This window comes from Rhyacophila brunnea, unplaced genomic scaffold (genome assembly GCF_057557595.1).
Source record: "Rhyacophila brunnea isolate RB1 unplaced genomic scaffold, BYU_Rbru_1.0 scaffold_10, whole genome shotgun sequence".
Lineage (NCBI taxonomy): Eukaryota > Metazoa > Arthropoda > Insecta > Trichoptera > Rhyacophilidae > Rhyacophila > Rhyacophila brunnea.
The window spans coordinates 34,519,525-34,547,343 of NW_028232752.1; the positions used below are offsets into that span (position 1 = coordinate 34,519,525).

Consider the following 27,819-nt stretch of genomic DNA (forward strand, 5'->3'; position numbering starts at 1 on the left):
TTTAGTACATAAGGATTATGCTGATTTCAAAATGTCCTGATTGAGTAAATAATTGCCAAAAGAAAAAATGTATAGGTTCCACTTTATATTAATTTATTAATTGAAAATTTCGATTTTTGCATTAATATAATCATAACATTAGATCAGGGAGAGCAAACTTTTTGGATGGAGGGCCAAATTCAAGAATTCAAAATGAGCGGCGGGCCGCAAGTAAAATATCATTTTTATATATACACTATTTATTATCACGAAAAATAAACATTACAAAAAAAATAACGAGAAGAATGAAACTGTTGTACATTTTTTTTAAATTCAGGTGCTAATTTTGTAGTTGATATTCTCAAAACTGCTTGTAAATGGGCATCGGAGATATTTGATCGTAAAGAATTTTTATTGAGGCTCGTGATCGAAAATGTTTGTTCACATTATATAGGTTGATCCAAAAATAACGAAAATTTTTCTTGCATACTCTTTAAGTTGGTTGAATTTGTCTGAATTAAGGGCATTGTAAAATTTGGAGATTTCTTCACGACGATGCAATTCTCTTAAATCAGTGTCAGACTGCAGATCAATAATCTCAAGTTGTAGCTTTGTCGGTACACTATCAATATCTATTGAAATCGATGTTCAACGTAGAAAATAGTGGTTACATAGTATGACACGAGACGCAAGGAAGACGTACTGGGATAATACATTTACAAAATAGCAAATTCTTTCAATTTTAATCTATTGTCAATATTTAAAAAAAAATATATAAAAAAGTTATTCATAATCAGAAGTACAATTAATGATGGCGGGCCGTAAAAAAATACCCGGCGGGCCGCAGTTTGTCTCCCCCTGCATTAGATGATTATTGTCATTTCATTGTTAATTAGATAGGTACTTATTATTATTATGAGCTCTAATTTGTTGTAAGTCCGATTTATTTGGCGTAATTAACTTTGGAGATTGAATACCATGTAGTGTATAACAAATAAATGACAGTAAAGTTTCAGGTAGTAAAGATTTCAGCCAAGTTATACTATACAGTAATGCCTGCTGATGATATTGACTAAAGACATTTGTGACAAAACTGAGAACTATGACAATTTAAAAAAGCCTCTAACAACAAGTTAGAAATGGGGCGAGTACGAATAACTTGCATTAAATTATTTTTTACACAAGATTATTCATACACAATTTAGGAATATCACCTTTTAAATTTTTTAAATAAATAATTCAGCACATAGGTACCTACTGATTGTTATTTATGTATAAGAAAAATTCTAGAAGAAAATTGGAGCGAGTGGTATTCTAATACACATCTTTCACTTAATGAACGAGTGTTCTTAAACAAACAGCTACCATCTTTGTTACATTATATTATATTTTATGGAATTTTTAAAAGGCAAACTTATTTATTATGAATTACATTTCCGTCTATGAATGTAATATAATATTGAAATAGGTAATACTTATACACATACCAATTATTATTGTTTATTGCATAAGGCTCTTACTCCTAAAATTATTATAAAGAATCTGTAGTCGATATATTTATAACGTTATACCATACCATTTTCATTGTACCTTCACTTATCCAACGATTTTCTATGAAATGTAAACCTAGTGTCATTTGACACGACGTAGTCTGTTATTTAACGACATTTGATCAGATGATTGGGATTATTATTTTATGCTTTGTATAATGGATTTTCATTATATTAACGAACGGATATTATCTTGATTATAGTAGGTCCGAACTTAAAATACAAGCAACTATCGAAGTATGTTTTTGGATTTGAATATGTATGGAACTGTACTGATTACTGGATGGATATATTTATTATTAAAAAATATTTTTAAATATTAACTACTATATTATCTTACATTTGGTATTTGCCCGATATCTATATTTCATTTGAAATGCTCAAAACGCTATGGTAATAATATGATGATAACTGATAACAAACACAGCAGTTAATTTGGTCAAAACATGACCAAAGATCTTATCATAGCTTGATCACTGATAAGTCACATCATTTTCCTAATTAGTGGAATAATATACAATCTTATTATTGTCATATTCTTCTTTAGTTATTTATTTTTAATATTTTCTAATTGTTAAACAAAAACATGAACCGAGTTTTATGTGGGCAATTCAAAACTTAAAATTGCTCACTAATAAATTCAACATTTTGCAGTTAACGAGCTATGCCCAAACATCATCGATCTTTACATTTATCATTAACTTTAAAATGTTACAAGTTTATTAAAATAATATATTATAACATAAAGAATTACACGATGAATTAATATTTTTTTGACCATGTCCGATCATACTCGTATAATAGGATCATAATATGGGCCTCCGCAAAGTAGAGGTTTGTATAAACATTTTTTTGTTATTACAAGAAATGGATGTTAGCCACCTTCTCAACCTATTGGGTCCATACTCTGACTCAAACACAAATTGAAAAACAATATGTGTATTTGCCAAACCTGGGACCCACGACTTCATAAGCCGCGCGCAAGCCGCTCGGCCATTGTTAATTAATAAATTGGTAAACAATAATAATAAGTAAAGTAAAACAAAATAACAGTAACGAAATATGTAAAATAAATTATAAAAGTACACACATAATATATAAACTAATATTTATAAAACTGTTGATATCCTAAGTTTCCCTTAGTATATAAAATATATTTTTCAGTCTCCTGAATACCTCAAGATTACCCAAAGCGGCGACTGCATTAGCTGTAAATTTATATGCTTATTCAATTACTCAGGTACTCAGTTGAATGGCACTCACGTGTTTTATCAGTTAAGCGATGGCCAATCTTAGCCACCATCTTCAAATACCTTGAAACTCTAATTTTGTGGTAGGCAGTAGTATTTTTTGGGTTTTTTTAGACTTATCTAGAAGAGTTTCTAAACCTGACGATTCAACTGATTTATTCAGATGAGATGCTGCCAGTAGTAGCATCCTAAACCATGCGTTCCTTCCTTCCATGGAATAATGGCGATACAATCAAGCCGCTTCCAATCTCCTCCGACACGAAGAGGCATCTGCCTTGCCGGAGCTCCCGAAGAAACCAAAGATTTGTAGAACAAAATATTTCATATAAATAATAAATTGTTTTTTTGTGTAAAAGTCAGTATTTTAAAAGCTCTGCAGACATAAAATATTTTGAAACGAGACATTTTTATAAGCGATAATTTATCGCTCAGTATGGAGTCTATGCCACTGGTATATTGATAATGTTTGATAAGTAAAGTTAACATTCGCCGAAAATTTGTAATACGGCATATTGTTATAAGGTATTAATATATTTTCATCGGTGTTCAAATGTATATCTGAACAATGTGATTTTTAAATTAAAATACTTAATATACATTGACAGTAATAATTAATAATAAATAACTGAATTATAAATCCATCCTAATACGGTTCTGTTTACGATTGAGATAAGTACAGTACAACTGTATCAGTGAAAGGAATAGAGAGCATTTTGTAATTTAGATTTTTGCCTTTCCTGTACTGTGCCGAAGTGCGTGTAATTAAGTTGTGTGGTACGTCATTCTACGCACCAGCGTCCAGCACATGATTGATAATATCGACTACAATATACCTGTATATACCTTTCGTTTTTTTATAAGACTATTACATAATTCAAATGGACAGAGATTAATTGTAAAACTTATTGATTTAATTTAATAAAACGCAAAAAACTTAGTACTTATTCCACTTTTAATAAATAAATCTAGACCGGTTTCGTCCGCCTCAAAAGGATAATTATTACATTAAATCAATCATACAATGCATTTCCACTATGAATAATTAACAGTTAACACAATAAAAGAAATGTATTTCAAATATTAACATAGTGTATTAATATTAATACAATTGACCGAGGGTACTTGATGGAATGTAAATTTAAATTCTAATGGATTTAAGTTTTGTATTATTCTATTTGAGTCGTTTTCTGTGACTCAGGTTTCGTCTTTTGGCATCTTCAGGCAATATAAATTAGCTGTATTCGTTGTCAGGGTATTATTTATCATTGGTGAGTGCGCATTGGCCTGGAAAACCGGAAGGCGAAACTCGGGTCGCACTTCTTACTTATCATGTCATACTTAAATGGAATAATACAAAACTTAAATCCACTAGAATGTCAATGATGTTTGTGCATATTTCTTTTGCATATTTTTATTGCACGCTAAAAAAAACTCCATGTTTACAATACATACCTACGATTTTTTTAATTGACGTCTTTTATTTACTGGACACTTCTAAACCTTTTTTATAACTTTAAAATGCGGCGCATTATAATACAAATATTAGTTACATTAAAAGACCAATCATATCATATTTAGACGTCAGTCATATGGAATAATAAAAAATATTCGCGCATAGTACTCGTATTTGGTTTAAAAAATTTCGTATTTAAATATTTGTCAAAGTGTATGTTAAATAATCGTTTAGTATCATCTATTTATCACTGGTATTGACATAAATTTCTAATCTTCCAACTGTTCTAAATTCACTTTATTTGGTAACAAAAGACGTGCTAAATGTCGTGATAATAACTTTAATTTGAAAATAAAAGTGTAGTGCTGTTTTCATTTTAAATAATATTTATAATCACATATCATGTATATTACACATATTATTAAATTTATTTGATTATAAATAAATATGTTCATCATATAAGTATGCATGTTTAAGCTTTTTTTCTAGGTAATTACTATATTTATATTGCATATTCTAGTAGCTTTTCCGTCCGCCTAATAGACTAACAGGTATTCCATCGTTACCAATAATGCACTCAGTAGTTATTTTTTTCAGATTGTGAGAATATGACGCGACTAGTTATTTCTGAAATTAATCCAATTCTTTTTTATTTACAAATAGGTACCGACTTATATTGTGTATCAATAGCCTGTTTAAATTATTCATAATATTAAATTTTATAATCACTCTCTCTTCTGCAACAAGTGCATATACATAAATATTCGCGGTATCTTGACCAGTGACCGCACCGCGGTGACTCTAGCTGCATTTTTATTAGCACATAAAATCATTTTATATATTTTTGTAATTGCATATTATAACATTATACGTAATATACGCATCGCATAGCAGAATCGTTATTTACTACCGCGTTGCAGAATACAACGATTGACTCGTAAAAATTGTCTATCTGTCCACATATTACAATTCTTTTTCTCGTTGTTGAGAGCATCGTATCAGGTAGGTCCACTTCGGGAAATAGGTACATCCATCTTTATGCGAAATAAAATGTGAGACTTAAGTTAGTCCATGTTTTGTATACAAACTGACATTTACCCCTGAATAATACTCATACATTACTAATCATTGAAGTTGCGCACTTCAATAATTCAATTGTTTATTTTAACATAGATCACATTTTATATATTTACAAGTCATTGATATACATCAATTAAATGAATAACTGATATTATCTATTACCTCAACACATTATTTAAGAAGTAATTAATATCTAACAACAACAACAATATACGGCTTTGTATGAACCCGTATTGGCTTAGTCACTATTGCATAGAGTGGCTGTTTTTTTATAAATACGAAGCCTTGGGCAAATGTCTATGAACTCGACATCGTAAAAACTAGTTCAAAAATAAGCTCCGATATGGGTCGTATATGGTAATTTACCATATTTACCATACACGAATGTTTATATATATATATATATATATATAAGGCTAATGAATCAATTGTTTCTGATCTTCAGTGGTATTTTTGAACTAGCTATGTTGAATTTAGCCGTGAAGCCTTTTTTCATTAAGACCACCAGTAAAATTTTCGTATACTAATATCGATCAAGAATTAGATATCGATATTTCAAAGTATCAATAACCCTTTTATCTTATTGTTTATTCCCCTGTAATATAATCTTATATTTACGTATTTAATATTATGTACTATCAATATTTACTACACATTGACTAAGTCTAATATAGATAGGTATATATTTTATTTTAATCAGATATTCAATCCAATGTGGAGCTTGGAACTTATCGAAGACGTTTCTTAACAGTTTTTAAGTGAAATAATTGTTAGGTTTTCGATCAATCTATTAGGTCCATTTTCATGATAAACTCTAAAATTGGATTTGTTATGAATGGACGGTATTATTATATTATATTATATAAGTATGTGTGTACTACTTACATACTGTTATATTGATAATTTAAAACGCAACGCATGTTTGACTTGTACCGGAACCAAATCATTCACATTGCAAAGGCAGTACAGTCTATATAAATTATTGTACATGGTATCATCAAAATAAATCGAACCATAATTATATAGAAAAATATGAAAATTAACGATTGCTCATAAAATTGCAGCAAAAAAAAAATCGGCATATGCACATAATAAAAAAAAATATGGAAGTAGGTTAGCCAATAAAGCGGTAATAAATAAGATTTTATAGCCACCATTTTCAATAAGCCAATAGAATGTTTATTTTTCTGTGTTTACTAATTTAACCGCACTCGAATCGCACCTTTAACGAATCGACATATTGTTTCATAATACGAAAAGTTTATAATACTCTCTCTAGTTATAGTCAAAACTCTTTACACGTGTCTTTTATAACAGCATTATTTTAATGTGTTTTCATTAGCCTCAGGTTATTAATATCAATTTGAGAGATGCGTTGTTGTAGATGTAACAGATATAAACTATTTCCTGCATAATTTTCTATTCATTATTTCACCTCGTAAAATATATTAATAACACAAAAGTGAAATGAAATTATAATATTATATCTATTTACAGTAGCAGTTCTCAACTTGTGTTACGCAAACTATTATTCAGATAATGTAATATGCAATATACATTCTAAAAAAAATCCATATAAAAGTTGTGCTAACCTTCAAATATAGTTCATTATTTTCGACATATTTTTATGGTTGGTACAGACAATTTTGATATTTCCGTTTAGTGGTACAGATTTTTAAAAAGGTTGAGAACCGTAAACTAAAATAATAAAAGCGAATTTATTTACCATGATATAATAATACGAATTATATTCTTCAGCATTCACTTTTTGCCACGACGAATAAAAACAAACGAAAAATAATACATGACCTAGTTTACTTACTTAACCAAAGTATCTTACTGCGGTTTTTAATATACAAAGAAAAATCACGTAAATTAAAGAATAATTCATTTTGGATGTTTATATTATTATTTATAATGGTACGGACGAAGTGGGGCGAAGTACCAAAGGAAAGAAATTTTTGTGTTAATACTATTGAATAAAAATCTATCCTTTATCGCTTCGCCTTACTGTGTATCCTACATTAGACATACTTTTCTCATCCACACTTCCATTTTTCTGTACACTATAGATAGAACATGGGTATTAAAGTGTGTGAAGATTTTTGATTAGTATAAAAAAAAAGTTGTAGAGTATATGTTTTATAACTTTGCACTTTTATCTACACTGATACGCCTTTTTGTTTGATTACCTCGCATAAAATTAGATCAAATGATATTCACTTGTATGAATATATGTAGTAATACTCGTACATAAATAAATAAATAGATAATATATATAAAAAAATATATATTTAGAATATATTAAATCAATTTCATCCTAGAGCCAGAGTGCAAAGTTATGAAGGATATACTCTACCCCAATGACATTAATATGGACGAATCATCTGGAAAAGAAAATGAAACTCACTTTATTGTCGGGTCTGCCAAATGGCATAATCTGTTCTAACGTCATTACAATAAAGGTGATATTGCTATAAATTCCTGATGCCTTTTGTTGGGTCTGCCGAATGGTTCGGTTCGAACGGGTTCGCTCAAATGAACATTGACATTAGAAACACTGCTCTAACGCCATTACAATAAAGGTCATATTGCTGTAAATTCCCGATGCGTGATATCGCATAATGGAAATTGCGGGATGTCTACCTATCCATACGAATGCGCGAATTTACTTGCTAGCTACTGTATTGAGTGCGTCGTCCATTGATAATGTCATTGCTCTACCCATTTATTTTTTGCACGTAGTATGAAAAGGATCTATAGATGGCCAAGAATGTAGAGTAACTAGTCACTAAAAATAATCAGAGATAATGAGTACAGTATAAACGGAGATATATTAATATATTTGTAACGAGGATTAGTAATTATTGGTAATATTTTTTCTCAATTTTTATAATTCATGAGTTAGGAAGGAAGAAGGAAAATATTCAAATTCATGCCCGGGATACAATAATATACTGAATTACTAACGTCATTTTATTTTTCGATAATAATTATTAAAAAAAAATTTAATTCTCTCATACTTTCTTACTCATAAACTGTATTCTAGAATAAATTTTTTTTATTCATCGAACATTTTATCTTCATTTAGTTCAATATTATGTTCATAAAATAAAAATGTTTAATTTTATAAAAAAAATCTTGAATCAAGACCGTAACGAAAGCTTTTCAAGTGCTTTTTTGTATTTCCGTGAGAATTTTTCAACATTTCTGTCCTACTTAAGAGTTATTTAATAGTGACCTTTGTTTTAAACCAATATTAACATTATTACATCGCAACATTTTAAAATGTAAGTTAATGTAATTTTTGTTGCTATTATCCATTTCTGCCACCGGAAAAATACTAATCAAAATATATTATTAGCAACGCTCTAAACAAAGGTTATAAATAATGACTTAATTGTATCAGAACACTGATTTACTAATATTTATTACTAGATTTAGATATCTTTAAATGTTTTGTATAATTCTTATCATAGTCATCAAAATTCAGTTTAATTTTTACAACGTTTTTATTAGCTCGTATTCTTGTTTGTCCGGTGATTGTTTGTCCTGTACAAATCTTGCAATCGATTTTTAATTAACTTATCGACTAGCTACATATTTGAAACTTTTAGAAGTACATCAGAACACGATGCCCATACATTCTTTTAATACTTTTAGCCATATTTAAGCAGAATTGAATTCATTTTCAGTTAAGTCTGTTTTGTATGGAAAGTTATTTCAGAAAAATCCGTAAAAAGAAAAAAACTATTATTGGTTGCTAAGGGGTGGTCCTAGCAACTGAATTATTAATATATACGTGCGTTACTATGGAAATCAAAATGAAATGTCAAAATGACATTTCAATATTCTATATTCGTTTTTTATTTACTTCATATCAAGTACAAGTTTGAGCATATTGAGCATAATAATTCAACAGAAAATATTAAAAGTTCTTTTCATCTTGTAATTATTATTTTATAATGTCAAAAAATATTTCACTAATTTATTCTACTGTAATCTACTGAAATAAACTGTTGGATAAGAGCATCCCAACTTCTTTTCCGATTTTTTACTTGCTCTATCTATATGTTTTATATTTTTCAATATATTATTATTTATGGAAAACCATTTTCTTCTTCTTCTTCTTGAATAATATATAACATTACTGTGTCAGCGATGGTATTTATCGGTGAATTATTATTCCCACCTATCCAAAATATCTTAGTCCAGTGGTTTCTTATGGATAAATATTTATTAACTTCCTAGTCAAGATTCGAAAGATGATAATTTAGGTGTAAAGAAAATGTATTCCGAGACATAAATTAATATATTTAAAATCATATATACTGACAGTTGATTACTATAATATAAAAGATATGTTCAATTTCCTTTTGCAACAAGGACTTCAAAAACGACAAACTAGATATATATAATTTTATGATTGTATTGTTTATTATACATTACTATCCCAGCATGAAAATTTAAATAAACTTTAAAATCTATAATAATATTTCTTTTCTTTTCAGATATTTCGTCAGCACCATTTTGCAGTTCCAAATCCACCGAGCACTTTGTCGGGCTGCAGGTCAGTACGTGGAAGGAGATCCAGATAAACTTCTTCATAAATGTGACATCTACAGAAGTCCACAGGCCGGAAGGGTTTTGAGGTAAACGTTTATTATCAACACTATTTTATTTAAGTGGGTACCATTGAGCACAATTTGATACATTGTATTTTCATATTTATCCGCTCCTTATGACCATTCTCTTCTTAAAGATATCCAGCTTTTTCGCACCTTTGATAATGCTCAGTTTTCATATTATATATATTAAATTTATTAGTATGGATCTAATGAAGGATTTTCAGAGCTTTGTCTTACTTGAGTATAGTCTTGGTCTGAAGTCTCCGTAAACTGTAGTGAGATTTGTTTGCGAGTGTAATTCTTCTACGAATTTATTGGCTAATATCGATTTGAAAAGTAATAATATATGATGCCAGATATTATGATGAATTGGTCAACTTACTCAAATCGTTGATATGGTAATTGACATGGTGATTTTATTTATTTATATATAAACTACGCAGGCACCCATGAATGATTCTACTTCATCCATAATGTTTCGATTTTTTAACACTTCAATTCGATTAATCCACTCCTGATATCTATTCAATTTGAATAGAGCATGCTCTCATAAAAATTGATATTTGCAGAGATTCATCATTTTGACAATCATGTTTCCAATGCTACACAATACTTCAATGTACATTTTCGTCAATCTGTCACAAATTAATTATCATGATTCTATACAAGTACTCGATACGCTAGTACGTCTCTGTAAGTACCTGTCAATCTTCTATTCTTGAACCTTAACTTGAGATTTTCAAACTATTATGTTTATATCATATCATGTGTTTTCTTTCACAACCCGAATCCTTTATTTGGGTGTCTGTTTATTTGTCAAATTTAGAATTTTCAGAAGCATTTATGTGTATGTTTTCTTTCATCTTATACCGTTTTTAATACGTCTTCTCCTTATCGCACTCTCTCCTACATAATTTACACATGTTTTCTCTTGTGCGTTACAGATAGACAGATAGATAAATCAAGACAAATATATACTTAATATATTGTTTTGTCATATTTATAATTATAAGTACCTACAGATTTTGAATAAACCACTTCTTTTATTCAAATGAATAATTCACAAGATTTTGTTTTCAAATTATGTATTAAGTACAGATATTTGTGAATTTTGAAAACGTGTGTCTTGGTAAACAATCTATTAAGTATATAATAATGATATGTAAGTAAAAATGTGTGTAATAAATTATTATTTCAATGTAATAATCTTGTCAAAATAAATAAAACAACGTGCTAATAATATAATTATCTATTATGTAATGTACATTAAAATCATTAAAGCATAAATTTTATTATAATATGATTAACCTTATTATGTTCAGACAAATCCGCATTCTCTGACAATACAACTGGAGCAATGGCAATACAATCTAATAGAAAAAATGAAGTGTTGAGAAACGAGCGTAAAATTGCACTTGAAATAAATACACCGAAGTCAAAACGCGGATATTTTGATCGTCCTCAGACCGTGTCGGGGCTTTGCACCAGTGGCGCAGCGTACATTTCACAATAAAAAATAAAAAAATAATTAAATCAGTCACTCAACTTTACTGATAAAAAAATAAAAGCTATTAACTCATTAAATGAATGACAATAAAAGGTGAAACCTATTTTGTCGGTCACGAATTAGTATTTACAACATTTATAAATGGGGTTTGTTGAGTCATATCCAAACGTTTATTCTTCCAATCAAGTTTGTATTTGCAAGAAAATACGTAAGATTCGAGCTAATGTCATTTACCAATTGAGCCACCTGCGTTCTACCCAATTACGACGAAATTAACTCGTAGTCAAACAATTGCTTTAATTGACTTTAAAAGTTTTGCTAATATTGGCGAATAAAAAAAATAGTGTATTATTTGAATTCAAAATATGATCCTAAAGTGATAAGTGAATGACGAACAGGTATTTTTGTAAAAAAGTTTGTTAACATATCTACTTTTTATGGTAAATATTTATTAAACCTGGGGAGGTAATTTTAATGTGATTTTTATTATAAATAATATTTACCGCACAATTTAACTAGACAACATCGGTACCGATCATTATTTAATTGAATTATAAGCAATAAGTACAATATGTTTTCCTTTATTTTATTTAGCGTTATATCTTTCCACTATTACCAAATATAATGTTGAATATATTAGCAAAAAATATTTTTACCGAATGAGACATGAACCTACAACTTTAGTATTGCAATACGGGTGGTGTGGAATTTATACATCAAGAACTTTATTACAGATACATGCAGTTTAATTTCGGTATATTTATTTTTTAATAATGTAAACATTATAAACTATAAGTTCCATTCGGTCATAACACGGTATTGAGATGTTAATCAATCAAAAAAATAACATATTACACGATAAATAATACAGCGTTGTACGAAATATAATAATATAAATATAACAAAGTAAGAGTACAAACAGTAGAAGCAGTAAAAAATCTACCGGGGTGAATTAAGTTGCGTTATTAAAAAATCTTTAAATAACGTATATCTAAATCCACTTTCATATAAGCGGAATATATAGATAACTGACCACCAATGGCAGTTCTGTTAATTTTACTTACATATTTACTTATTAGATATTTCTACACGGCACTGCCTGATTATTTCATCGAAACCATGACCGTCAAAATAATTTGGTTTTATCTCAACAAGAACTTTTTTATCTTTTACTTTGCCTTATGAAAATAATTCAGTGAAAATGTATAAAACTTTTTTTGTATGACTCAATAATACTAACCGAGACTTTCACTTTCGTACAAAATGGTTATTTTACCGCAAAAGGTGAAGGTTATATTTATATAAAATGACCGAGCACAATATTCATTACTTTCAGTACCACAAAAATATATATTTGTACTTTAAATCAATCAAATTTACTGAATCAATCATTAACACACATAACTCGTACCACAAAGAGAATACCTTACCTTGAATGGGCAGGTAGGTAATTAAAAAGATCGGTAAGTTAAAATATTATGGATGTTTTATCAACACCCATAATAGTGTAACAGAGGAGAGGGAGGGAATAAGTTAATGTTTGTGAGGCATGACTGAAGTGAAAAATTGAGTATGAGATGAATATTAAAAGTTTTCTTATTTTTATAAGGTGCATTTTCACTAGGCGCGCACACACAGAGGGGGGGGGGGGCGAGGGTCCAGACACCCCCGAGAAACGAAAAAAATACTGATTATTGAAGTGAATGGAGTGTTACTTATTTCTCTTCTTCGCCATGACTGAGTATCGTGGCCAAGATGATTTTGCTATCGAACAGCCTTTTCCATAAGTTACCCTCTCTCCTCTCGGCATTATACGACATATAAGTCCTATGTCAGTGTAAAACCCCTGGCAATCATGAATTGGAGCAACCATCTGAGGCATCCAATGTTTGCTTTAATACTATGACGCGGCAGCTCTAATAAATAAGACTACGCGGACGACACAAATGGTCACTGACGATTCTAATAATTTTATAATTGCTCTGATACATGCTTTCGATAAGAAGATCCGTGGTTGAATTGACGAGAAGTTATAAGTAGTAGGAGAGGTAAATGCAGAGATTAGGACTACTTGCTCAATTTTATCTTCCTGCCACCTTTGTGTTCGATATTATAAATTATAATAATTTTATTCAAATATAATACTACTAAATAAAATATATTATTTTAAATTGATAACACTAATGAACCTTATAGATTTAATTATATTTCTTCTGTAATTAAAATATATACTCAATACAACCTTAATTAACCGTCAATATTCTTAAATCCGGGTATCTAATCAATCAAGGACAATACGTCGATCAAAATTTTAGCTAGCAATATTTACCTGATCCAGAAATTTTTTTATCATATTGTAAGCTAAATTCGAATTAACTGTAAAGTGAAGCAATCCTGGTTGAGGAGACAACTAAATGTATTTTTTATATAAACATATTATTACTATCCAAGAAATTTTGGTGGGATCCTTTCATAGAGATAGTGTTATAATTACCTTATTTCAAAAGTAAGTTTTGGTATAAAAATAAAATGTCGCTATACTGTTAAAACTATAGAACTGTACGCTATAGGAAAACTACGACAAGTAAAAATTTCGTAAAAATGCGTTACTGTGTAAGTTAGTATTAAAAAAATAAAAACTAATACAATATTTTAATACCAAAATGAACATAAAACAAAGAATTTACATTAGCTAAAAATATTTACTTTCCTTAAATCTTATTACTAAAAAATTACACAAATTTTTCTCTCATCTAAAGTTGTCAAAATTGACTGTAGTTTAGCTCTCACAGACAGACATTTATGTATCTAATAACAGGTGGTAAAGTGATCGTCAATATCAAGTATTTATAATAAACCCAATGACTATGTACATATGAAGTTTCTATACATAATAATAATATTTTTATTTGGTGGTATATAGAGAATTGAGACTAGAATCTAACTATTTTAACAAATATGTCACATCAGAGGTTTTAACAGGAAATCACGATAATAATACTAATATATACTATTGATTCTCGGTTCCTGCTTTTATAACTGAATAAGCAACCACTTTCTCGAAGAATAAAAAACCAATTTACTGTTAATTTTAATTAATTTCAATCACGTATTTTTTTAAACTCAAATCTATTCTAAATATCTAACTCTCCTGCTACTTATCAAAACTTGACTATATTCCTACAGAAAGAGTTAAAATACGTACCTACGTACTTTAAAAGTAAATAATATTGATTGTACTCAAACAGCCATTACGGAACCGTTTGCTATTACAATATCGTATAATATGTCTTACATAACTAGAAATAATAATGCATTGCTTGCATACATTGTACCTATCATTTATATCACAAAGGCTGGTCAAGTTTGACCTTCTTTTAATTCATCGCATTGCTATCATGAAATAACTATATTGAATCACTCATTCATCTGTTTCACTCTTCCGCAAAGGGGTAGATGGCAGCATGGACATTTGAGGCATCTTATAACAAAAACTGATAAGTTCCAAATGTGTTCAAAATACGTCTATATTATATGTACAATTTTTAATAATAGGTATGTATTACTTATAAAATATAGCAAAATCATAAAAAAAATGTTTTAAAACATTTCTATCACAACTTTTCTGTAACAGATTATATAAAGTGATATAAATATATGTTGATATGTACAGGCTTATTTTTCATGGATTTATTACAGAAAAGGGATGAATCGCCCAATAGAAATATGCATTTCGTTTTAGCTTAAGAATAAAATTAGATAGAAAAAATAAACTAATGTTAATACCAACCAGTTATACTTGACACACAGAAACACAATTTTCCATCAATATTGAAATGTGGACTTATCGGTTTTTGTTATTAGACGCTTCATTTTTTATCCTTACCGATAAAATGATGGTAACCAATACGAAATTACATTTTCATGAAATATATATCAAGAGAAAGGCATCAGCGGAGCCTCAACCCATAACGACGCGTAGGAAAATAGAACCAGGTCTTAATATTATGGTCACTGGCTTGGATTTATCGGTACTCGCACAGAGGAGATGGATTTCATTGGAAGTATGTATAGGTACATATAATATATCGGAGAGTTGAGTGCCTGAAATCTTTATCACTGGGTCTATTGCAGCTATAAATGCCTGTCATTCCCGGATACACTGGACTAATAAGAAGATTTAACAGTTATTTTTTTTCGAAATTTGGCTTTTGGTGACCAAATTGAAGTACCTCCCTATTTTGTGTTAGTCGTAGTAGATCACAAATGTTCAAGGCATTGTCAGTTCAATACTCCGCCCTCTAGGTAGATGATTTTTAGGCTGTACGCCCATGATGACCAGACATCGCATCAACTTTTCCCCGTCTGTACACAGCGCAACGCACACTCTACCGTATGGCTCCTCACTACTACACTCTACAATACTACTACACTACTTCAACCACTACGGCGGAAAGGTGGAGAGGCGTGTAAACCTTCCCGCTGTTGTAGCGATTGTAGGAGCCATACAGTAGAGTGTGCGCTGCGAGGTGTACATGTGAAGTGAGAAGTTGCTGCGACGTATGATCATCATGGGTATACAGCCTTAAAATATAAAAAAGAAATACAACAAGTCAAATTGACGTCTCTTAATAATTATTCAATATCCCACAATACATATTATTATGTATTATTTTTAAAATAAATTTTTGAGACTCCTTTATTTGAGGTTATATGGATATTATCCGTGGCTTTCTCTGTGTTCTAGTTTAAATGCTATAATATATCAATAGTCAGGCACGTATTTTTTTCGACTTATACGTGATGTAAATGAGAACTCTGCCATTCTTGGTAGCATTGACTTGTGTTTCCCTGATAACCATCTTAGAAATCGGGAGCATCAGTTGTTTGTTCTCCCGAGTAGCAGAACTAACCTGCTATTGGTGATGCCAATTAAGAGGGCAATAACTGTTCAACCAAAATGTTGCGGAGGTTGATATATTCCACCTACGTGAGGAATGAGGATGAGCATAGGTGGGCGTTGTTTTATAAATTCTTAAAATAGGGTCCGCTTAGCTCATTCGGTGTGCTTCCACGCTTTATAATTTATATTTTTTTATAATTTTTGCACCTTTTACTTTACTTTTCACACTGCTTTTGTGATACCGCATATATTTATAGCTTCTTTACAACGTTGCTTTGTTTTTAAATGTCATGTTGTGATCGTCTTAGATTTATAATTTGTAATGTTCACGGTATGTAAAAAAATATATAAATTTGAATTGAATTAAATTTTAATTAAATAAATTTGAATTATACAAAATTGTCTATAACGCTATTTTGGTTCTCTTGATAGGTCGTGATTTTAGACTTATTTCTCGTTTCTTTTCACACGCAGAATAATTATTACAGAATAATAAATATGATAAGAACATCGATAAGCCAAGTTGAATTCGAACATCACTGTTTGTAGTGCGTTCATGTTGCCCTGGCAATAGGCCAAACTTCGTCGTTTAGATAACTTCCGTAACAGGGCGGCAGTATAGTTGGTAGGCAGTAGGCACGGAGTATTAAATGATATATTATTGCTTGCACGTAGCTTTAGATTACACCTTCATTCATATAACAGCTAATGACTCAGTAAAACTCCGTGATTCGAAACAGTTGATTACTCCGTGAGCAAGATAGACAAATAGATTGGAATTAGATATATTAAAGAGTTATTAAACCATTACAAATTACTCAAGTAGATGCTTACTACTTGTAAAGATGCTATACAATAGTGTTTCTTAAACTTAGCCAAAACCCAGTATATTTTATTATAATTATTCGTGTATAATTAATACAACTACAACTGAGTAAATCGACTTCAAAGTTAAATATTATGCGACTGTAGATTTTAAATAACTGTTCTTAAATTATCTATTTTTACTATTCCATGAAAAATATTGGGATTTGTTAATGTGTTTAGTACCTATTTGAAGGAGGACGTCAGATCAAAATATTAAAATTAAATACTTTACTATAATAAGACAACATAAGTATGACGTTTTTAATATTCGGGTGGGTTTGCAAGTTTTCGGTCAGTTACTAAAACAGCAGCCCATATTACAAGTAGTAAATTGTTAAAATTACTTTTAATATTAATTATTAAATTACTTACAAATACTCATTTTACTATGACATCTCATCTGATTTACTGTTCTGTTCTGAAAATAATAATCATCGCTTTTATCAGACAGTTAGTGTTCCATATGTGTGAGTATTCCTAAATCACTTGCCTTATAAGAATCTTTGATTTTTATATCGTGCTCACAGCATTTTTTTCATTTATTAGGAGTCTACTTAATTAAGGAATAACCGATAAAAATTTTATGTTACGTCATTTCTATCGATTTTATATTTCATATTGTACTGTTTTTCATCACTTTTAAATAGTCGATCACATTAAAAACAATAATTTCTCGTGTTTTTCTTTGTAAAGGTTTTTTGTAATACCCCGATTGAGATAGGGTATTCATTGTAAAACTGTAAATATACTATTGTATCGTGTAACATAGACTTTTCTCACACATACGCAGTGTGTACACACCTACTATATGCGTACGAAAGTAAGTGTGCTTCTGCGCAGGTCCGTGCTTAAGGTGTTTAGCTATATGGATATCAGTGGCGAAGGCTCCATACTAAGCGATTATTTAAAGCTTACCTTCTATTTTCAAGTATTTAATTTATATAAATAAATATCTATATTGTAGGACATTGTAGGTTATAATAAAAATATTGATTGCCATCTATCGTCGTTATTTATAAGTAGAGCTTTTAATTTAGTCATGTTTCGAATCAAAAATAAATGACGGAACGTCCAACGTGAGTGCTATTTTTAGAATTATTTCAACGATAATCCAAGCCGAATTTTCTACCGAAATTCAGTTGCCAACTTCATGCATGTCTGGGTTTTTGTTCGAGACTCAGAAGCGTTAACAGACAAGCTTATTCGAAATGTTGAATTGTTTATTGTCTTTGCTTATCTTTAAAAGCAAATAATAAATAATGATGATTAAAAAAAATAATAACTATTGTGTTCGATCACATATAATTTATAAATTGTTATTAAAAATAAATATTGTATTAATTCGCGATTATTATTTAGGTTACTTCAGTCATAGACAAACATAACATGCTATTCACAGTTTATGTCATTTTGACATGTCAAAGCGGTGGTAAAGGTTTATTTTATAATACAAAATTCATTGTGTTACTGTGAATGTGGATAAATTATCTCATATTGTACCGAAATCATTCGGCAGTGCTTTAAATATATAAGTATTTATTAAATTGTGTAGTGTCCCGGTAGAAAATGTGCGAACGATTGCATTTAAAAATTATCAAAGCTTGACCTTCCAAGGGTTCATTTAGATTTAAATACAGCAAAAAAAATTTAAATTAGACATTTTCACAACAATTTATAAATGATAAATATTTGTTTTTAACTGGCAGTTATACATTAAACAAACTTTTTTGTTGGCGATGCGTATTGTTTGGTAAAGAAAGTATGCGTGGAATTCTACTGCCATAAGTGATTTAAATAATTTGACAAATTCAGCGGTGAAACCTATGACCAGTGTGTCGTTGTCATTAGTGTGCACCTATTCATCAGTAGTAATATCGTAAGTATTATCTTCTTATTTCCCGTAATTTACCTGACAAGTGTGCTCTTTTTCTCTGATCTCCACAGCTTACCTCTTTCCAAAAGTCACCCTTCGCCACTGATGGATATACACCATTCCATATGATATAATTAATTTACAGGAATAAAATATTAATAATTTTATACTTGCAGTTACATATTTTAATCCTGTTTCACGCATAAATATGGTACCAATGTACATTAATTACATGTCACATGTAATCGTATAATCGTCGCTATCTCAATAATTAAGTGTATTATTAAACATTTTGGTCTTTGCAGTTCTTCACTCAAGACGATGATAATGTCTGCCTTCACTTATTTATCTATATTTAGAGATAATTGTAATATACTAATATTATCTATAAAGAAGTTCTTGTAAACAATGGCTACCAAATATTACCTAACAACCTAATAAAGATTGTCGAGATGATTGAGGTCTTATTTCACCATATTATGGATGAGAGTGTTATTGTTACGTCTTTTTGGAAATATTTGGAAGTATTTAAGACCCACGACTAAGTGGACGAATGATGTCAGAAGAGTTATCCAGATTGATTCGGATTTGAAAAGCACAAGAGCAGACACAATCGAGGAAAGTTTTAATTTTGACAGGATAATTTATATTTTGTATCCGCCCCGATCAGGTATACTAACCCTCTCTATGATCCACCTCTGTGTCGCGACCCACCAAATGAGAATCGCTGCAATAAAGAAAAAAAACTTTAATTCCAGTTGAAAGAATAATGATATGTTATTTTATTATACAGGTGGTTATTAAATTAAATTTAAAAATCATTAACAATATGACATATACTATACATAATATAATAGAGAGCACCATTCTTAGACCAGTATTACTACTGGTCATAGGTTAGTAGCACAGCGTAATAATATTTCATAAAATTATACTGATAATTATATATATATATATAATTTTTATACTCAATAATCTTGTGAAAATACATAATGTATCAACTATGCCTGCGATAGGATCTTATGCATTCACTAATTATCTCACGTTTAATAGTCTAATAGTAACAGAGAGATCTAGAAGTGATTGACTGAAGAAGGGACGTGAGAGACCGGGCACAATAGAGGAGTCTGTTTGAGGCGACTCCGAAGTTCCAATGAAGAAGAAGAAGAAACTTTCAGTATTTCACTGCCTATCATTTTTCGTCATGCTATACTTACCTGTTTAATATCGTATATCGTACGCGGACCAAAATTATATTACTGTTGACAATATTGATGCACATAATATAAGTATTGATGATGAAAAATGTGTACTATGTATCCGGCAGGATTTGAATTCTAAATGACTAGCCATAAACCACTACGTCTATATTATAGCGACACAATATGTATTGTTTATGTTAGAAAAATAATTATTATTGTCTTTTGATCTCGTAATATTTCTATGGTATATGTATTGTCACCTATTTTCACTTCCCCACCGCCTATGCAACAGTCGTATAATGGATTATCTCACTTAACGCATTTTGCCCGAGGAATGGAAAGCGAAATTCTCTATTACTGTCCCTCTAAAAATAGGTCGGAAGGAAATGGATATAAATCTAAATGACTCAAGCTAACTCAAGTTAAACTGTTATTACGTTAAAACAAATTGTCACGATTCTCGCAGTTTTAATGCCAGGCGCTCTCGTAACAACATCCAATGGTCTGATTGCAAACAAATTCCACGGAATTTTAACTATTCAAGTACAAAATATAGATAATAGTATTATTATACTAGTGTCATTTAATTTTTTTTTTTTACTATAGCCATAGAAATATACATTAATTCGTTTTGTCTTTACATCACTATACAATTTCGAAACTTACTCAAATATATCAGTTGTATAATTAAATCATTATGTTATAAACTATAAATATAAAGAAAATAGTAGCACATTAGCTCTTCAATCCTTTATAGATCTTGACTACCTTACGAAGACGTCTCTTAAAAGATTCATAGGATATATTATAAGACTTTATATTACGATGTATAGACACTTACGTTTTTAATTTCGTGGTCATGGAATAGATGTTATGGTTAAATAAATCAGACAGTATCTTATGTCAACAAAAAATAAATTGTTCCCCATAAAAATGCATCAATCTTAATCCTTTACTGTAAGAGAATATGACAATTTGATGTCGCCGATTCGACACCGGGTAAATAAAGTGGATAACGGACTACAGATCAATGCGTGTAAAAATTCACGTATCCTACAAGTCGTAACGAAACTGTTCAATTGAAAGTTGGTCAAAAAAGAATAAATTAGAATTTAATACTGACAAATGCTTTTGTATTACTTTTTCTAGGTCAAGAACCCCGATTAAATATAATTATATTATGTCAAAAAATTCTTTAAAACGTCAATCTGAGGCGAAAGATCTTGGGATAATTTTTGATTCTTCATTATCCTTTCACTCGCATATAACTTCCACGGCTCTACGTGCGAGTAAGCTTCTAGGATTCATCATGCGACAATCCAAACCATTCAAGAATCCTAATGTATTACGTACACTCTACGTCTCATTAGTGCGTAGCATTCTTGAATATGGGTCAATTATCTGGTGTCCTTATGAGGTTTCCTATAAGCTTATTTTAGAACGCGTCAAGAAGAAATTTCTTCGATGTCTTTATTTTAAAACATTTAACTATTTTCCTTTCGATAATTCGTCAGATGATTATTTTCCGACTGCCTTTCTACAAGGCATGCTTACTTTTCACTCTCTTGAATCTCGTCGGTCTCTTTTGCTGTTGAAACACTTTTGCCTGTTATCGCGAGGGATGATTTCCAATCCTGGTGTCCTAATGAATTTGAATTTTCATGCGCCTGTCAATTACCTACGTGGTCGCAGCCATGATTTATTCTGGATTGGAACCGTTTCCTCGTGTCAAGCCTATCAGGCACCATTAGCTAGGGGTGCAATACTAGTAAATGCGCTCCCTAAAAACATAGACATTTTCAGTGATGTACTTTGCATTTTGTTTTTGAAACTGTATTTTTCTGTATAAAATTGTACTTAAGTATGTTTCGATTTTTTTTTTTGTTATTATTTTTGTTATTATATATATATTTATTTTTCTATATTCTCTTCTCTCTTGTGAGGGTAATGTTTGACTTATAATGTAAATCTCATGTTGTGTACGTCTTGAATTTAGATTTGTTATGTCAACAATGTTTTGTATTCTTAAATAAATAAATATGTATTTATTCATCTGTGTGGTGACCAGATGTCTCATATAATTATCCAGGTATTGAGTCAAGAGTGATTGAATCATTTTAGATCAGCAGTTCTCAAACGTTTTTTAAATTTCCTACGTGGCGGTCCCTTTAAAAATTGTTCGATGACTCGCGGACCCCTTTAATAAAAAAAGAAAATCTATATTATTAAAAAAAAAATGGCGCTTAAATGCTTTGGACAAGGTTGCCACATACCTACGGTGCGGCACTTCTTATAGGTTGTTGTGAATAAAATATTTTTTTACAAACAATTATGTATTCATAAAATATTACATGTTATTTAGTCATTCAATTTAAATAAGAATTTTAATGGGATGGATGCATCTTCTTTACCTGAACCAGTTCTTCTATGTTTGGCTCTGTTTTGGCCAGTGCAACTCTCATGTAATTTTTACGTATAATCATCTATTTCGAGATTCATTCCCTACCTGGGATAAATCCAAATCCAAAACCTTAGAAATGTTACATGCTATAATTATAAAAATATAAATACCTCCTCAATATAAAATACTACCTCAATATAAATTCCTACCGAAACCGCTTCTCGGTCCCCAGCTTGAAAACCACTGTTTTAGACCATCATTACGTAAAATCAAACTTGATAAATAAATATGGATAGTAAAATAGTATTGAAAGAGTTATTCCATGTAAAGCAACGAGGCGTTCCCCTTCAAGTCCCTTCATGGCCGGCGATTTCTTCCGGTTGCACTAAACACACTGTGGGCAACTAACTCGCCAACAATCATGAGCTCAACATGTCGTGTAGAACGTTCTGCAATGCGCCATTAATTCGGAAATGTCATAATACTGCAAATTCCTACGATAATCATATAAATTGCGATATTATGAAGGAGTGTGGTAATCTGGGGTACAAAGCGACATGTCGCGTTATTATACTATATAATTGAAAAGTAATACAAAGATGTCAACGTTATATTATGAAACTAACTAATTATTATGAACACATAACTGACAGTTTGGAAAACAATAAAAAAGATGACGACCTCACTTATGGCGGTCGTAAGAACTTTTAAAAATTCCTTAACTATTAAAGTTATGAAGACTGCACAATATACTGAAATCAAATAATTACAAATTCATAATTCATTATAAACTTTAGAGATTGGTTTATCAGTGGTTTATTTGAATCAATACAAGCACTGCGCATAAAAAATGTTGCAAGTATTCAATGATCGAGCGGCGTAAGCGTCGTCTTATAATGTCGTGGGTCTCAGGTTCGAATCTTGAGTTTGAAAATACCCATTGTTTTTCAATTTGTGTTTAGAGTCAGAGTATGGACCTAATAGGTTAAGCAAGTGGCTAACATCCATTTCTCGTAATAACAAAAATTTGTTAATACAAATATCTACTCCGTGGAGGCCCATATTATTATCTTATTAGGATCGGATATGGTCAAAAGAAAGAAACATAAATATTACTTTATTTATTAGTGAAATGATAACAAGCTCTTCGTTTGTAAACGATGTGCAATATTTATGTATTTGGTTGATTTAAATTTACAAAGCGTGTTTATTTGACAGCTTTTTTTTATTTAAATTTCGTCGTTGTTGATTATCAAATGAAATTAAATTATACTTTTATATAGTGTATAACATTAATTCCAAGAATGTATTTCATTGCAGTGAACTTATGAGACCCGGATCGTCTGTGCCTTGGAACAAAGTACTGTTTGATGCAACAGGTGATACTCGTCTCGACGGGGAAGCTCTTAGAGAGTACTTCAGACCATTAGAGGAGTGGCTGAGAAACGAGAACCTTCGAACTGGCGAATACGTGGGATGGACATACGATGGCGACTATTGCAAATTCAGGTACCCCATATATTATTTTTTTAAGAATACAATATCAGTGTGAAATAAAAATGGGGAAAAAAGCACTTTGAATTTTCCAAATTAATAACTCTGCATTATATACAAGTAATACATGTAGAAAAAGGTCAAGTGAAACGGCTGAATTAGTAAATTTTAGAAAACATACACACACGAAGTAAGTAGATAGTCGAAAACTTAATCATGTTTTGACAGTCATGAAGCAGTGCATTTAGACTTATCTCTCTTTTTCCATGACACTGACAGTTATGTATGAGTAGTTATACTGTGGTCATTATCTTTGATGACTTTACTGTATTATGAGTAACTTGGTTAGCTGAAATCTACGTAACAGGTATTGTAGTGTAATTTTTAAATTAATTGAATATTTATAATTAATTATTAAAATTTCAAAATTTCTTTTTATTAGCTATCAGTAAGGAAACTAAAATAAATTATATCACCGATATGTAAACATTATCCATCTTTTATTACCTTTACTTTTTCATATACAATAATACATGATATTTCAACTGTAGTTATTATAAAACAATGGGTTAATCAAAGTTAAAAACATCGAAAAATGGGCAACACGCCTCGATTTGTCTGTGACATGTCTAAAAAATAATTAAAAATGACACTTTTGACATTTTTTATTATTGCTATAACTCCCTTCTCAATGATATCTCTCCAATGACAATAAATTGTCTTTTGTTTAATTCAATTATCGACATTCTAAGTAACGTAACCCATTGTTAATAATATTCAATTGGTGTGATTTCGACTATTGCAATGTACCTATATATACGATATATTATATTATCGATGCCACCCACGGTGGCCGCGCGGCTTAAGTGTTGGACTATCACGCTGTGGGTCTCAGGTTCGAATCCTGGGTCTGGCAGGTACACATATTGTTTTTCAATTTGTGTGTGAGTCAGGGTGTGGACCTAATAGGTTAAGCAAGTGGCTGAAATCCATTTCTCGTAAAAAACAAAATATGTTAATACAAACCCTTACTCTGTGGAGGCCCATATGATTTTATTATGAGCGGATGGAAAAAATATATATATATCAATATAAATTTTTTTTAAATTGAATTATATTACAGTTCGGTAATAATATGGTTTGGTTTGAATAAATATAGGTTTTTTACGGTTGATAAACAATCTAAAATCGTGATTTAAATTAATAGGCATCCACCAAAAGCAGTCAGAGTAATAATATTATTTCATTGAAATAATTATATAAATTATTTATTTAATAAAACAATTACCTAAGAATCATTGTTATATTATGATGTAAGTACCTATATTCAAAACTAAATTTCGTAGTTATTTAGGTTATATTAAAAATAACGTGAATATAATGATTTTTTTCCACAAGACTTTAAGAAATCATTTCGAAATTTATCTCTTTTTATTTGGAAAATTATTGAACATTTTATGTTTATTTTACGGTTTCTTCTTCCTAAATTCAGATGCTGATTTCAATGCTCCCTGCTTTTAATAGTCAGATTTGAGTTACCCCATCTCTACCCGTCATGTATATGCAACCGCGATTTGTGCGTGGCCACCTTCCATGACGCTATAAACGTGTCAGAATGAAAAGATTTTGTCCCATACTTCCTTGTCCCGAAAAAAGCTGCACGCTGCAATATTTTTGTAGTCAACAATGAATATTATTTGGGTATTAACCACAATAGTGGATTATTTTTTAATCTCTCGCCTATTTGCTAAAAACATCGATTAGAGTTTTCTGCTACGATGAAATATTTTATTGTCAAATTAGATTTTGTTAGTTTTATGATGTCAGATTTTATTCACCCTCTCTAAGCCCCTTCATTAAATATCATCACGCCATAATCAGACACCTCCAAGAGCGTGACGTCATATATGGGTGTCCCCTTAAACTAGTATGTAGCTTGTTAACTCTTGCCGCAAAGAAAATATATTCTGATTAAAATATTAGATTTGGAAAACTTTATAAATATATTATAATTTTTTTAATTTAAAAAAAGTTGAACCTAGTGCGATTCGATTTTACATCTTTCACTGCGATGTGAGTGCTTTTATCTTTTAAACCACCGATCTGTCTGTACTCCTATACTACTATACATTTTAATAACTACCTGCGTTACCTATATGATATTAAATCCCGGCAATGGAAGACAACCAGATTTGTAATTAAACCAAGATAATGATATTACTAACATGAAAGTTTGAATCCCATTCGGTCCAACTTTTTTCTATATTTTTTATAATGGGTATGTTTCTCTGGTTTTTCAAAATAATGTAATTTCAATAAATTATTAGAATCGAACATTATTGAATCTTATTAGAATTAATTGAATACAATAAATAGAATCACATTATGTAATAAGTATTACTATTACATATTTGAAGTACCTAAGAAGAAAAGTAGTATGTGTCAAAACATCACGAAGTTATTATTTTACCATGCTTAAAAACCGATTAAAAACAATATTTTTTTTACATATTGTATATTTCGATCAAGTCTAAAGTGATTGTACTAACAATGTATGAGGTATTTTCAAGCCACACGCTACGCGTGCAAATTATATAGTTGGGTATGGTTTTTACACAAAAATTAATCACGATTTACTAGCGATTTTGATCCACTTAATGTAATCCGTTTGCAACTGCATGCATACGTGGAGATGTTATTGCTAGTAAAACGCGATAACGGCGATCGGTTAAGTAACTTTGGAATACTTTGTAAGTGAATTAAATGGTTGTATGGACTTTACTTGTGTGTTAGGCCTACGTTGCCTATTAAAACATCGCGAAAATCGTGATCGATGTTAAGATTTATTTGCTGTAATCTAAATCAGTTTATTTTATAGAATACAGCAAATAATAGGTCGTTTATGTTTATACTATGCACCTGCATACAATTCTAATCAAAATAGGAAGAAGACAATATACAATAAACATACATATTTTTTTGAAAAAACTTCTGAAAAAAACATTATAACCAATAGAAAAAAATCTTTTTGAAAAAAGTAAGACACCCTGCAGGAATCGAACCTGCATCTCTCAGGTTGTTTTCAGGTTAGTTGGTTCAAAGTTATAAAAATGTATAAAGTAAGTAATATTGGTGATGCCTAGTTCATGTACAGGCGATTAAATGTATGTAGTAACACATCTAGATAAGGTGGATAGATTGGGGTTGATCGATAAATTGAGTTGGTCTGGCATACAAGTATTAGGAGAGCGTCCGTTTTTGAAGCCGTGGGTCATGTGTTGAAATTAGGCGACAGTTATCATAATCGTTTTAAAATGCACTACAACCTTCTTCAGCAGTTTTCTTCATCTCGGACGATTCAGCGCCGCTAAAGTCTTAACCCTCACAGAATTGGTATATACCACACTTCTGGATAAAGGCCTTACTAACTGGTCTCGTCTACTTCTCGATCCCTAGTTCTTCGGTACCACGTATAACCACCGAACTTTATGAATTCGTTTATCAAGAGAGTTTTATGGAACCCTTTTGATCTTTTAGTCTCCATACCACCCACTGCATGGTTAAAAAACTAACTGAAAAGTGAAAAAATACCTTTCTTCACATTTTATTTTTAATTTATCTGGACATAACAT

At 30.4% G+C, this 27,819-nt stretch overlaps 1 protein-coding gene across 1 annotated transcript in view; it reads left to right on the top strand.

The window, feature by feature from the left end:
* The window catches only part of Ance-3 (angiotensin-converting enzyme Ance-3), a 244,654-nt gene that overhangs the window by 206,953 nt on the left and 9,882 nt on the right, over positions 1–27,819 (top strand). Inside the window, exons 10-11 of the mRNA XM_085953539.1 lie at positions 9,824–9,964; positions 24,014–24,202. Coding sequence (XP_085809665.1) covers positions 9,824–9,964; positions 24,014–24,202 — 330 coding nt within the window. The remainder of the gene's footprint in view (positions 1–9,823; positions 9,965–24,013; positions 24,203–27,819) is intronic.